General features: G+C 41.8%; 1 protein-coding gene across 1 annotated transcript in view; it reads right to left on the bottom strand.

Annotated features, from left to right (window-relative positions):
• Nucleotides 1–685: 685 nt before the first annotated feature.
• Nucleotides 686–15711, bottom strand: part of LOC108438326 (alpha-tectorin-like) — a 47176-nt gene continuing 32150 nt past the window's right edge. The window contains exons 12-26 of the mRNA XM_037541628.1: nt 15040–15604; nt 14332–14930; nt 13460–14015; nt 12508–12704; nt 12164–12376; nt 10853–11041; nt 10480–10769; nt 9866–10137; nt 9624–9743; nt 9346–9530; nt 9021–9181; nt 8590–8835; nt 8063–8225; nt 1532–1634; nt 686–1138 (exon numbers count right to left, since the gene is read on the bottom strand). Coding sequence (XP_037397525.1) covers nt 1131–1138; nt 1532–1634; nt 8063–8225; nt 8590–8835; nt 9021–9181; nt 9346–9530; nt 9624–9743; nt 9866–10137; nt 10480–10769; nt 10853–11041; nt 12164–12376; nt 12508–12704; nt 13460–14015; nt 14332–14930; nt 15040–15604 — 3867 coding nt within the window. The 3' untranslated portion in view covers nt 686–1130. The remainder of the gene's footprint in view (nt 1139–1531; nt 1635–8062; nt 8226–8589; nt 8836–9020; nt 9182–9345; nt 9531–9623; nt 9744–9865; nt 10138–10479; nt 10770–10852; nt 11042–12163; nt 12377–12507; nt 12705–13459; nt 14016–14331; nt 14931–15039; nt 15605–15711) is intronic.

Genomic DNA, 15711 nt, shown 5'->3' on the forward strand with positions numbered 1-15711 from the left:
AGGAAGGTGATTTAAGTGACTTTTAACATGGTGTCGTTGTTGGTGCCAGACGGGCTGGTCTGAGTATTTCAGAAACTGCTGATCTACTGGGATTTTCACGCACAATCATTTCTAGAATTTACAGAGAACGGTCATAAAAAGAGAAAATATCCAGTGAGCGGCAGTTGTGTGGACGAAAATGCCTTGTTAATGTGAGAGGTCAGAGGAGAATGGGCAGACTGGTTCCAGATGATAGAAAGGCAACAGTAACTCAAATAACCAACCAAAATCTCTGAGGAATGTTTCCAACACCTTGTTGAAAGTCTGCCACGAAGAATTAAGGTAGTTCTGAAGGCAAAAGGGGGTCCAACCTTTTACTAGCAAGGCGTGCTGGTGAGTGAATGAAGTTATATATGAGTAAGGTACTGCAAGTAAGAAATACACTTGCCAATTATATAAGAGTTTGTTTTAGTTTTAGCTAAGTGGTAGGTACAAAGCTAATGCTAGGCTATTTGACTGCAAGTACTAGACATCCTACACTCAACATCTGATATATACATTGTATTTTCACAGCAGATTGATCTATAATTTTATTGTTTTTGTTTTTGAATTTGGAAATTGAGGTTTGTAACTACAAAATGTTATAAATATCACAAAAATGTGATCAATGAAATAAATACCATCAGTAAAACAATTACAAAATGTGTTATGCCAGTTACAGAGAAATTTATTGAGAGATAAAATTTAATCACAAGAAAGAACATTACAGGCACCTGATAATCAAATCTAAAGCTGCATAGAAAACAATTAATTTACTTTTGAGTAGTGTTGTAATTGCACCAAGCACATTTTATCACACAATTAACAGCAGTCAACAAAATCAGCACCAAAAACCACCTTTCTCCAAGATACAGCTGATAAATGCTTACAGTTTTATCAATTGCTTAACTGTGTATATCAAACATAGAAAACATAGAAACTCATCCACAACCAAATAATGCAAATCATTTAAACAGAGAAACCAAGACAGTGTCACTTTAAAGCATGATTATTACAAGAAGATTAGCATTACGGAAGCTTTAGTCAATGTTTGCACTTAAATTGTCTTCAGAGAAGAACTAGTAGATCCAAACCTTCAGCATCTCTGTAATTTATACACCTGTAAACATAAAATCATTTGAATGCAGAGGTTACTCAGCTATCAAACTGCAATGCAGTAAGCTGTTTGTGTGTACAGTGCATCTGTATTAGATTTAGAATCCAGCACCAAAGAAAATTTAAGCTTGTTTTAAAACTCTATAGCATGAACTTTAACTAGCGAATTCTAGTGTACAATTGTAGGTGCTGCAAGAGAGTTTTCTGAACAATTAACAGGCATATTAAATTACAAATAAATCATCTTTCCATTCATAAAATTAGTATTAATAATGCGGCAGCCACGTTTCTGAAACACAATTATCCAAGCTGTTATACAACATATATTTAGGTTGCTCTGGTAAGAGTGTAAATAAAACATGTAGGCTAGGGTGGCTTTATAAGCATGAGTTTTCACCTGCGCTTCCAGTGTTCCAGATGAAAGGCCCCACAGAGATTGAGGCTCTATCATGGATGTCCGCAGATCTGCCAGCTCTACGGCGAACTCCAGGGAAACAGCGCTGCAGAAAACATTCAATAAATTCTGAGATTGGCTCTTTTGGAAGACTTCCTGACTGCAGCTTCAGTAAGTGATATCAGTCCATTTCCTGAGGAGATTGTTTTTATCCACAGGTTGCTGGAATTAGAGTGGTCTGGTGGTTTGTTTTGGGACTGTTTAGAAGGTTCTAAATGAGTTCATTTGGCATGTTCGCATATGCACAGAAAACCATGACTTCCACTCGAGATGATTCAAGTGTATAAACACCCACAGATAAAGACTTAGGCATGTCTAGCCCCTCTTTAGGGGTGCTCAAGCACCCCTAAAGTGGTGTCCTAGTGCCCCTAAAAATAAGAGTTAAACTTTTTGTTGTTGTGGTTGTCGTTTTTCTTAGAAACAGGTTTGTCTCTGATAAGCAAATTACATGATACATTTTCATTCTCCTATTAGTCCTCATCGCTCATTATGTTGTTACAGGTAGAAGAGACCTATCCAATGTTTTTTAATGTAGCAAGCTAATATTGCAGGTTGTCAGTGAATCAATATCCGCTGTTTGAGTAAGATAAGTTGTGCCAAACTGTTGTGCCATTGGGAGGCCTACGTGTTGATATTAAAGTGAAGGTACTAGACTAGTACTGTCTGTATGTGTATCAGCTAATTATGTTATAGAATGATATAACTAATGTTAAAGCTCTGATGCTAGAATTGCTCCTGGAAATAGAGCTACTGATTAACACTGACAGCTAACAAGACTATAGTTCAGATGCTAATCATATAGCTCTGACGACAGTTATGTGGAAGGTGTTTTTTCATGCAGCTGGTTGTTTGTGTGTGTGTATGTGTGTGTGTTGGGGAGGTCGCCACTTAGATCCCCCTGGCTGACAGTTGATGACTGAAGTACCCTTGAGCAAGGCACCTAACCCACAATTGCTCCCCGGGCGCCATGGATAGGGCTGCCCACTTCTCCGGGCAAGTGTGCTCACTGCCCCCTAGTGTGTGTGTTCACTAGCGTGCATGTATTTGCGTGTTTCACTGCACGGATGGTGTAATGATGCGCTGTGAGTCAACGTTGTCTTGGGTTTCACCTTTTATTTAAGTCACGTACAGACACCGTTAGTGAAGCACAACCTAACCCATCATCCTGACTTTTTCCTCTGCGTTGGTTTCCCGCCTGATGTCACCTGGCCTATCCAATAAGAATAAAACACAGTGCGCATGCCCAACAAGAGTCAGTCCCCACTCAAACCTCAACACTGCATGACATCTCCCCCTTTTAGTCATTCCATTTTTCCTCCTTGAAAAAAAACAAAACAAAACAGGCAGCTGCTAATAACTAGGGGCACTCTGCAGATGCCTCTGATTCCTACGTGTTATGGTGCCTTGCTCTGTTTGCACAAAATAAGACCTGGGTTCAGGTGCTTTGGTGAGGACAGTTGCTGGCATGTGCCAACCCTTCTCCCCATCCTGCTTAACTTTGACGCTCTGGCCTGGCTGCAAAACAGGTAGGTTACATGCAGAGTGTCGTCTGTTATAGAAGAATCTGTAAGCTCGCTTGGCTCACTGATCTTTCTTGCGCACTTGCTCATAAGCGATGACACTTGGCTGCAGCTTTTGTGGAAGACACGGAACAGTTGTCCTGATCTGCTGACCTGTCATCAGCTGTGCTGTACTCATTCCGGTGGCATTAGTAGGAGTGGCCCGGTAACTCATTAGTGCCAGCTGTGGGTCTGGCTGTCGCAAAATGCGCTTTGCAATAGCAACACTCCTCTTAGCTGCTCCGTTACTCTGTGGGTAATACGGGCTAGAGGTTATGTGGGTGAAATCAAGCACCCCTAAAGTGGTGTCCTAGTGCCCCTAAAAATAAGAGTTAAACTTTTTGGTGTTGTGGTTGTTGTTTTTCTTAGAAACAGGTTTGTCTCTGATAAGCAAATTACATGATACATTTTCATTCTCCTATTAGTCCTCATCGCTCATTATGTTGTTACAGGTAGAAGAGACCTATCCAATGTTTTTTAATGTAGCAAGCTAATATTGCAGGTTGTCAGTGAATCAATATCCGCTGTTTGAGTAAGATAAGTTGTGCCAAACTGTTGTGCCATTGGGAGGCCTACGTGTTGATATTAAAGTGAAGGTACTAGATTAGTACTGTCTGTATGTGTATCAGCTAATTATGTTATAGAATGATATAACTAATGTTAAAGCTCTGATGCTAGAATTGCTCCTGGAAATAGAGCTACTGAGTAACACTGACAGCTAACAAGACTATAGTTCAGATGCTAATCATATAGCTCTGACGACAGTTATGTGGAAGGTGTTTTTTCATGCAGCTGGTTGTTTGTGTGTATGTGTGTGTGTTGGGGAGGTCGCCACTTAGATCCCCCTGGCTGACAGTTGATGACTGAAGTACCCTTGAGCAAGGCACCTAACCCACAATTGCTCCCCGGGCGCCATGGATAGGGCTGCCCACTGCTCCGGGCAAGTGTGCTCACTGCCCCCTAGTGTGTGTGTTCACTAGCGTGCATGTATTTGCGTGTTTCACTGCACGGATGGTGTAATGATGCCCTGTGAGTCAACGTTGTCTTGGGTTTCACCTTTTATTTAAGTCGCGTACAGACACCGTTAGTGAAGCATAACCTAACCCATCATCCTGACTTTTTCCTCTGCGTTGGAACAGTCGTCCTGATCTGCTGACCTGTCATCAGCTGTGCTGTACTCATTCCGGTGGCATTAGTAGGAGTGGCCCGGTAACTCATTAGTGCCAGCTGTGGGTCTGGCTGTCGCAAAATGCGCTTTGCAATAGCAACACTCCTCTTAGCTGCTCCGTTACTCTGTGGGTAATACGGGCTAGAGGTTATGTGGGTGAAATCGTACAGCTTTGCAAAGCTCACAAACTCTGCAGAAGTGAACTGAGTTGCGTTATCAGTCACTACTTCATATGGGATTCCCCATCTGATAAACATGCTCTTGAGATGGGCTATCACCAGCTGACTAGTTAGTGTCAACAGGTGAGCTATCTCAATGTCACATGAATAGTAATCCACAACAACTAGATATTTGTTGTCATCCTGTTCACATATATTCGCTGCTATTTTCTGCCAAGGGCCATCTGGCAACAGGGTAGTGATCAGTGGCTCCCTCCTTTGTGTAGGTCTATTTTGCTGACAGAATTCACATGTCTCTACCATCTTGCTGATGTCACGTCCTATCCACGGCCACCACACAGACATATTGGCGCATGCTCTGCACTTAGTGAGGCCTTGATGCCCTTCATGGATCCTGTGTAGAACCTCTGTCCTCTGTGGTGCTGGGACAACAATTCTGTCACCATACAGCAGAAGTCCATCAACAGCAGACAGGTGAGCCCTAGCAGCATGGAACCCAAGGACTGTGGACGACAGTCTGGATGTTTCCCTGGGCCAGCCTTCCTGAATGAACTTACCAACTGCGTTCAGATCACCATCCGTCTGAGTGGCAGCTCTAAGTGTGTCCAGTCTGTCTCCAGTCACTGGCCTAGTAGACATAACAGCTTGTACGTAAGCTTCCACTTCCGACTCTGTGTCGGTTGGATCACTGTCCGTGAGTGGATTTCTTGACAATGTCTCTGCTACAACCAGCTGCTTCCCTGGAACATGGACTGCAGTGACGCTAAATCTCATTAAGCGCATTAACAGGCACTGACATCACAGTGGTACCTTGTCGAGGTCATATGAATTTATTAGGGGAACGAGTGGTATATGATCTGTCTGAAGAGAAAATCTGTTCATATCTTGCAGATATCGTGTAAACCACTCACACGCCCACATGCCCACACTGCTGCTAAGCACTCTTTTTCAATTTGGGAATGCCGCTGTTCTGTCGGGGTCAGCGGTCGAGAGCAAAAAGCAACTGGATGTAGTTCTCCTCCTTGTTGTTGTAGGAGGGCCGCCCCAAGGCCATAGCTACTCGCATTTGCGCTCACCACCGTAGGCTTGCTGCTATCATAGAAGGTTAAAGGTTCAGTATCACTCCTTAGGAGTTTGGTCATGGGGTGCAAAACGGCAGACAACCCCGGCATAAACTTGCCCAAGAAGTTAATCATCCCTAACACCTGACGAAGTTCAGTAATGTTTGTCTTTGACTTTGCCAGGGTCTGGTCTGATGCCATTCTTTCTGATTGCATGTCCGAAGTATTGGATTTCTGACTTCCCAAATTGGCATTTGCCTCGATTTAAGCCCTTCAGCCCAGACTCCTTTATTGTCTGAAGTACTGCTCTGAGGTTTTGGTCATGTTCCTGTTCGTCCCTACCATAGATCAAAATATCATCCATCACTGCCACTGTACCTGAGTGACCCCTCAGAAGCATGCTCATTTCTCTTTGAAAGATTTCAGGTGCGGATGTAATCCCAAATGGGAGACACTTGAAACAGAACCTGCCTACGGGTAATGAATGTAGTTAACTTCCTACCGGAGACTTCAAGGGGTATTTGCCAGAACCCACTTGATGCATCGAGTGTGGAGAAAACTGCAGCCCCTGATCATTTTGGTGCTATGTCCTCAAGTGTTGGGAGTATGAATCTCTCCCCTTTCACAGCCTCGTTTAACCTTTTCAAGCCCACACATATCCTCACCTTTCCATCTTTCTTCATCACTGGTACCATGGGTGCACACCAATCAGTAGGTTCTTTGACTTCTTCAGTAATATCTAACTGTTGTATGCATCTTAATTCCTCTTCCACTTTTGGTAACATTGGGAAGGGCACACGGCAGGGACTGACGAGACTGTACGGCTTAGCATCAGACTTAAGCTCAATCATTATCGGTTCACAGTCTAACAGACCTATGTCACAGAATAAATCATCTGCTATTTCAGCTTCCTCCAGTCTCTGTACTAGCCCCATGCTGCAGGCAACTTTCCTGCTAAGCAGATTGTTGGTATATGGGCCCTTGAGCATGTAGATCCAAAAACTAAAAGTTTGCTCCTTTCTTTGTGTGGAAGCGAGAAATTTACCAAGGCAGCTTAGTCTTCCACCAGGGCTACACACACTGGCTTTTACTTCCTCCAGGTGGGGTTGCTGTGGTAAGCTTTTGAACTCGTTTTCGGACATAACGGTAACATCTGCTCCAGTATCAATTTTGAAAAGCACATTTGTGCCGTTCAGTTGCAGGTTAACTTGCCATTCATCTTTTACATCAACATCATCTGAGATTTGACCCAAAAACCAGGAATCTTGACTGCTGTTTACCTCTTGGCTGACAGTAACCTCTTTCACTTTTTTTGTTTTGCACACTGCTTCAAAATGGCCTGTCTTATTGCATTTACGACACTTTTTTCCCCAAGCCTGACATGCTCCAGACTCATGCAGACGTGCGCACCTTGAACAGCTTCGCCCTGCGCTGCCTTCACTTCGTTGTGCGTGTTGTTTCGTTTTTCCAATCACATGCCCCTTGAATGGCTTACACTCCCTGTTTTTGCGGCCAACTTCATCGACGCACTGTGCTCGCATGCCGGCGTTTTGTATTTTAACGAGCTCTGTCTGGCGTGCCACCTGTATAGCCTTCTCCAGAGTCAGCTCTGGCTCTAGCTGTAGCTTCTCAGACACATCGCTATCAGCCACCCCAATCACAATACGATCACGTATCTGTTCATCTTTGGTTGAGCCAAATTCGCAGTGCTCCGCCATTTCGTACAAACTCCTTACAAAAGTCTCAACACTCTCTCCACTCCGCTGCGCTCGCTTGTGAAAGGATGCCCGCTGATGTATAATATTGCGCCGTGGCACAAAATGGTCGTTAAGCTTACTCACCACCGCATCATAATAGTTAGCCTCTTCATCTGCCGTAAAGACAAACGTGCTAAAAATAGGCTCAGCTTCTTTGCACATTGCATAGAGAAGTAAATTGACTTGTACATCACCGTCTTCTTGATTGAGCTTAGTTGCAATCCGGAAGCGGGAGAACCGCTGTCTCCAGATCGGCCATGAAGCCGGCTGGGTGAAGTCAAATGCTTCAGGTGCGTGAAACTTCGACATGGCACTCTGTTCCTTCTCTCCTTTTGTGACGAGGCATGCAAAGTCGCCACTTCTGACACCATGTAATGATGCGCTGAGAGTCAACGACGTCTTGGATTTCATCTTTTATTTAAGTCGCGTACAGACACCGTTAGTGAAGCACAACCTAACCCATCATCCTGACTTTTTCTCTGCGTTGGTTTCCCGCCTGATGTCACCTGGCCTATCCAATAAGAATACACACAGTGCGCATGCCCAACAAGAGTCAGTCCCCACTCAAACATCAACACTGCATGACAGATGGGTTTAGTGCAGAGGTCTAGTTTCACAGTGTGCAAACACAGTGACAAATGTTTGTAACTTCTATTCTAATTCTACTCTATTCCTAGGAACCAGGATTTATTAATCTCTCCCTGTATTCACCATTCGACCGTGTGAATTTCACAGTGTTAGCACACTCACCACAGCACAATTGTTGTCCCGCAGAAGGCAAAGGTGGATAGCGCAGTGAAGGTAAACCCTGGAGTTTTCTCTTCTAAAGGCAAACATCTTGAGGGAGAAACGAGCCGTTGTGGAGACACCATTCTGAAGAACTTCCACTGAGATGTCATTTGGATTAGGGCACCTGAAAATATAGTTTATTATTAAATCAGTAAATGATTTTGATAATGAGGAGGCAACATAAGAGCAATCCATAAATCATGACTGCATTATACTAGTGTGTGGAGATGTTTGCATTTAGTGCATTGCTTACCAGCACCAAGACATTTAGTTTGACATCAATTTTGTATAGAACATAAATATAACATATTTTACACGTTTAAATGCATGATTACCCTTATTTTCTACATTTAATGTATTTAGAAAAACTCCAATAAAATGTGACAACTGCAAAGGTTTGGGCATCTATTAAGTCAATCCACTAGGTTCCCAAACTTTTGCATACAACTGTGTAAATAGTCAAAGAAAGTCAAGGCCTTTATTATTACTTATTAATGATGAGGTCCCAGCGGACAGCATAGTTCCTGTCATTCACAGGAGTGGCCCAACATGAATCGATCACCGTGGAAATCTGACGACTGTCGACTCCCTGAACGTTCACTTCCACATAGATCCTCTGGTCCACCACTATGTTAACAGTGCCATTGTAAGGGTGGGAAAAAGCAGCATCCTCATAGGGAATCATCCTGACCTGATACATCCCCTGACCATCTGGAAGGATTTTGCTCACTATGCTGTGTTTAAAAAAAAAAAAAAAGACTTGTTAATGCATAACAAAGCAATATACAAATGTTATCAGATCTATGCCCCTACATCTCTAGAAATACATCTGAGCTTTTTTTATAAGCCTTACTAAAGGCTGAATTAGCGTGATTTTAAAACAAAGGTATTTAAGAACCCAGGGAGTGGCCTGTCCCACCTCTGCACAGGATTTAATATAGTATCCGTGGTGATTATCTGGCTAAGCTTGTAAACGCAGTTGAAATTCAGTTCCAGATGTTTATCTCTCCTGATGGATCCTCCTGCTGAGTCAGAAAATCCTTGGATAGTGTTGTTGTAGATGAAGTGTGTACCATTGGCCTGTTGATATTATTAATTACAGAAATATTCATGAACAAATTTGTGAGTAGCTGAATGTGATAAAAATAATTACCATTTCATATAAATTACAAGTAAAGGAACTTTTGACCCAAGTTACAATTTAAATTGAAATGGACCCAATATGCTTTGCTGTTGTTTAGTACCGTGAGATTTGTGCCACAGATGTGGTCATCGTTATCAAAGTGGAACACCAGTCTGCCATTTTGGACTGTTCCTCTGCAGCTGGGGTCACTCAGGTGCAGGACGTTAGCAGGGAAACCAGCTTCAAAGAGCTGACAGCGGGACAGAGACATGGTGGCAGAGCTGCTTTGACAAGTTTCAGTGGAGTCTTGGACATGGCAAAAAAAAAAAACAAGGAAAAAATAAGGAAACGTTGGTTTTAAGCATTTTATCAAGACCAAATGTTATTTTTTTTCTTTACCATAATAGTGAGGCCTTGGTCTAGGATTATTCTCATTACAGAGGCAGCCATATATGCCATCCTTCTCCCCACACCACTCATCTGCAGTGCAGTTCAGCTCCGCACAGGGGTCCTCCCTCGCTAATGAGAATAACAGTAACAAAGCATGTTAATACCTTAGAGAAATGAGTTTAGTGTTTTCATTAATTCCAGATACATTTCCGTTTGTAACAGGGTGCCTAACCACAGCAAAACAAACGTACAGCAGCCTAGATCAGAGTGCCAGTCTGAGATCTGGAGCCCCACCATGGAACAAGCATCTTCATAGGCCCCCAGAGCTGAACACAGCATATCATTGGCTGATGAATAGACACACAGGTCATACACACAGGAATTGTAATAAATTTCAGGGTTGACATGGATATGGCAGAGTTGGAAGGGTCCACTGGTGTTGGTAATGATGCTACAGAGTTCAGAGTACTCCTGTCTAAAAGGGCAGTCATTTGCATCAAATGTCCGGTCATTTGCACCACACCTGGAAAAGACGAAGGACATTGATTGACAGTTTGAAGCAGTGAAACTGTGCTGTATGGTCATTTTGCAGGGTTAAATTAATTTAAATTTTCTAAATCTCTTTGTTCTTTTAGCTTTTTTTTCTTCATCAGGCTATTTATGTTTTATCATATACATTAAACCGTTTCAACCATCATGATTTTATGCTAGACATCAAAGCTAATGCATTTTTATGATAATTACTCATCAAAATGATTGCCTCTGTTTTTATTTTAGGATGCCATTTCAAAATTATGGTCTAGGAACTGTTGCCACAGAAATGCTGTAGACTTTTTTTAACTATTATACAGACGGCAATATCTACCCTGCAGCACTGTTAATTGATTTCCAGCTGTTGCCAAAAGCATTGTCATTGGGTGTGAGGGCTCCACTGCGCATAGCTTTGTCATCTGCAGGGTCTCCATTATTGTTGCCACACATTCCACAAACAGACCCCTGGAAGCTCGGGCCCAGTTTTACTGAAAGTGTATAACGACCATCAAAGTAGACCATGAGCTCGTTTGAGGCATTCACAACCACAAAGTTTTGTTCCTGATGTACTTCTGCAAGATTGCCGATTTGAAAAGCAGATGAGTCCATGTCAGTCCCATCAACCTGCAGAAAGAGGTGAGAACAAGTTCACATAGAAAAAGAATGGAACGCTCATGTTCCACATGAATGACAGCAGGTATTAATACCTTCACTCTCCTGTTTTGTCCAATAGTAATCTGTCTCTGCTGTCCCCATCGAGTTAGCCACACATCCACTGCAGACACAAACGACACAGCCAGGTTCCCACGATGCATATTAGTTGCCACAACACGGAATTCCAGGCCACTGTTAGAAACGTTCCCGCAGGTCTGAGAAATCTCATACGAACAAGTTCCCTGCAGAAGATTTTTATAGAACATATGAATATTTTTACTTATTTTCATTTGTGATGTGTAATGTCCACTGTAGCAAGAATTCTCAGCATTAGGATCATATGACACATCAGACTAGGCCCTGTTAGTGAAACAATCAGAGATGTGTATCTCTCTCTTTTGAATGATATGTGTCTTGTTGAACTGTTAATGCAATCATACAAAAACAACGCAGTTAAACAAGTATACAGTATAATTAAATCTACTACTGATATGATATGATGGTCAGACCCAGTTCTGACTCAGATCCATTGCATTTCTCCTGTCTGTAAAAGAGACTCTATATTTTTTCTAGAATGTCTCATTAAAGTCTTGAGACTAAAATACGGCTTTCACTATAACATCATCATAAAAGTAGAACATGGCTAAGCTGCATTAACATAAAAAGCATGATATATCATGGTTGTTTTGACTTTTACACTTATTTTTTTATTTTTTAGCCCAAATAGTGTCAAGGAATAAGTGAAATTTGGGAGGGGACCATGCCTGAAACCACTCCACCTGCCAATCTAACGGGCAATAAATTCCCACCCTTTTCTTCCATTTTCCGTGAAATCATTTTTGCAACCCCCAACACCACCACATCTACTTCCTGTACTCCAGTCCTACATTAATATTACCAAGTAAATTGCAGGAGTATATTAGTGCCAACCTTAAGATAGTTGACATTAACTTTTTATGACAGATTGAGCTTCATAAATAACTATATAGATGTGATGTTAAAATGTTTCTCTAAATTTTATTATAGAAGTCTGTTAGTAATTTATTGTTTATTTCATGAAAGCAGAGTTTTTAAGCAGAATCACAGAACTGCATTCTTTTAGTAACATAAACTTACAATCTTTGTTTATTTATGAATTTTCATACAATACCGTTGCTGTACTTTGCCATGTTATTTGCTCTATGGTGAGTCTTGCTATAACAAAATTAGTGTCAGACACATTAATTTTTGAGAGCCATATTGTTTTTTAGTCTCTTTTCAATATATACTGGCTGTGTTCCAGAAAATTTCAAAATTTAGAACCTCACAAAAAAGTAAAACATTTAGCTGTGTTCATGTTCCTATTTGAAGAAGTCCTTTGTTACCTGGAAGGTGATCACAGCTCCATCAAATGTAATGTAATGGGGATCACCCCAGACCATGCATGAGGACATTTTGTTGTAGCAGCCAAGCAGGCCATTCTTGACTGTACACTCCTGCTTGGTGGGAGAGCAGAAGGCGGAGGAGCAGCGCAGATCATTGGGAGCAAAGCACTTGCAGCGTTGTGAACATCCTGGGGTCCAGAACTGCTCACCAATCTGCAAAACAAAGCATATTAAGTCATTATACAAAGTGATTAATAACAATACACAGCTGCAATTATCAAACAATAATGGGGTGTATGCGCTGTTTTAGGTGGGACTTCATGCAAAAATTCTTTGGAACTTACTTGATAATAGAATCCATTGTACAAGCAGCCACATTGTTCCACTGGAAGACAGAGTCCTCCACTCTTCACATAGCCCTCATTACAGAAACAACCCTCTGAGCATGTCCGTTGACATACAGCATCAATGCTGCTAGCACAGGTGTGCCCACAGTCTGTGCCACACAGCTCATAGTGGCTGTTCAAGGGACAGTCGATCCCTGTGAAATTACCAATCATAGTTAGACATACCGTTTCTCCATAGATTCCCATGTGTTCTTTACCCCTATGTCAACCAATCATCTCACTAGAGAGCCATTCTGAGCCGGTGATGTATCCAGAGAATTTGATGATGGCCCCTTTAACATATTTCTTTCTAACTCCAGAGGAGTTGCAGTAAGGGCAAAATATTAGTGTGTAGCATCATAGGTTTCTGTGTGCTATTGCGTTTCTATTACTATATGAAGGTACTTTACTTTAAGATTACTGTTGGATGTGCTGTGAATTTTTTCAGAGTGAGCTCATTCAACACAATAGATTTCACTGATCGATTCAGAGCAGTAAGAGCTTATTATTGTTTTATGTAATTGCGTAACAATGAAATGTCACGAATGTGTGCCTTACCTTCTCATTTATGTTTTCTTATTCAAAAAGATATATTATGAGACAAACTAAATAAAAATCAGTCAATTTTTAGTTTATTTTATGTCACATAGGTAACTGGTGTTGCAGCTTTTTTGAGTTTATTGAAATTCAGGTCAACATTAAGTCAAAAATGAACTGAAACATACAATATAGCTTGAGCTTATTCAAATTAAATAAATATACTGCCTCAATACTAAATGAAGTTGCTTAATTTTGGTAGATCTATCCTGAGTTTCTTTTCCTCAATTTGTTTATTGTTAAGTTCCTCTTGTAGGATTTTTTTATCCTGAAATGAACCAGCTTAGATGTCTGTTATATTTAAAGTACTCACTGCAGGTCGTGTTTTGTCTCCAGGGGTAGATCACAACATTGGCAGTCTGGCAGGCACTCACATAAGTCTGGATGGAACGGCACAGCACATCATGTCTGTTTTCAGAGATGCATAAATCAAACACACAGCCATCAAAGTAGGCCTGAGGGTCCACAGTGGCATGACAGAAGCTCAAAGGACCCTGGCTGTCCCTGAGTATTTGACATTGGGCTCGTGGCTCAACTGGGTTTTGACAGGATGAACAGGAGTCTCCACATCCATCGCTGCACAACGTGTCATTCTCTACTTTCCAGTCAGCTCCAAACTCAAAAGCTGAAGAAGCCAGTGCACCTGATCTTTTGCGGAAATCATCACCCCTCTGGCCATTGAAGTTACCACACAGGCCGCATGTGGCTCCACTGTAATTAGCTGGGACAGTGACGCGCACGACCCAAGAGCCATCATAACTTACAATTAGGCCAAAGTCAGTTGTGATAAATGTGTTCTGTCCACTGGAGTAAATGGAAACACGTCCAGAATCAAGCAGGACAGGAAGGTTCCTGGTCTGACTGTCGATCTAAAAGAAAGAAAAGTGAAGCTTTTTTCAATTTGTGTGTGTGTATATATATATATATATATATATATATATATATATATATATATATATATATATATATAATTTCTTTTCCTTGTTATTTATTTTTCTCTGTTTCAACAGTGTATATATGTTATTGTGCAATCATTGCATTTAATTTTACTTTATTGTTTATTGTGTGGTACTCTTTCATCAATTATAAATTTACACTTACTAGCTCAGTAAGCAAATATATTGTAACTAGCAAAATATTTAAAACTTAATTATTTTTTATTATTATTATTATTATTTTGCTTACCTCAGCAGTGCCACGCATGTTGCGTGAGACATGCACCATGTGTCCTGAGACATTGACATAAACTTCAACAGTGATTGAAACTGGGAGCCCCTGCCATGCTTCATTCCTTGCAATAACTTGGAAATATGGCAGTCCTCGAGTGCGATTGCATACTGTTGTCAGTACGTATCTGCAGGTGCCCTGAAAGTCAAAGGTACGTCCGTCAAAAGAGGTGTAGTGGGGATCTCCTGAGGCAGAGCATGTGGCATGAGGTCGAGGATGGCAGCCATATTCTCCCTCAACAATACGACAGGTTTCCTGCTCACTGCAAGATGATGTAGAACAGCGGACAAAACCTGTGGTCCCATTACAGATACATAGGGACTGGCATCCTTCACCATACCAGAAACTTTCTCCACCCTGCCTGTAGCGCCCCTCATGGAGACAACCACACCCAGTAGGGGGTACACAGCTGTCTCCACTTAGCAGCAGTCCATCATTACACTGGCATCCTTCCTGGCAGGGTTGGGTGCACAGAAAGGGGAATGACAGACTGGGACAGGCTGCTGGGCAGGAGGTACCACACAGCTCATAATGACTATTGCTTGGACAGGAGTATTCTTTAAAAGGAAAAGAAAAGGACCAGTTAACTGTTGTAAACTTGCCACAAAAAGCTATGTAAAAACAAATATAAAATATGGTTTCTTTTGGTTTCTTTTCTGCACTTACCACAATTAGTGATATTTCTCCATTCTTGCACAGCAACACGATTTTGCTGGCAAAGAACAGCATAGCCTCTCAATGCTTCACAGAGGGCCTCTCTTGCACCCCCTGCCTGTTGCAAGGAACGAACGCAATCAGCTATCCTTACCCTGGGATCCAGGCTGCTGTGGCATTGAGCGAATGGACCAACTGATGAAGCCATTATGCTGCACTGTTGCACAAACTGGCTACTGTTCTGGTAATATCCTCTTTGCCAGATATCGGTTGATTCCACACAGTAGGCTGAAAGAGACCCATCCCGCCAGCTGTCCCCAAAGATTTGAGAGTTGTTCAGCAAGACACCAACTGGGCTGAGGAACTCATCATCAAGGTATCCATTTAAATTGCCACACAGACCACCAAGTGTGCCATTGTAGGTGCTGGGTGCAGTAATTAGAATTAGGTGTGGCCAGTCAACTCGCACAGTTACCCCAAAGGTTGTTTCCATGATAATTCCCTTTACACTGCTGTGGAAGATATGGATTCGACCAGTGCCAACACTAAAAGGTAAAGCAACTAATTGTCCATCCACCTGAAGAATAAAACGCAACATATTCATATGTATTTAAACACTATATGATTAAGACTCTTATGTAGTATCATTCAAAAGTAGCCAAAATTTTCAAAGCCGATTTTCAA

The sequence above is a fragment of the Pygocentrus nattereri genome, chromosome 1 (assembly GCF_015220715.1).
Source record: "Pygocentrus nattereri isolate fPygNat1 chromosome 1, fPygNat1.pri, whole genome shotgun sequence".
NCBI lineage: Eukaryota > Metazoa > Chordata > Actinopteri > Characiformes > Serrasalmidae > Pygocentrus > Pygocentrus nattereri.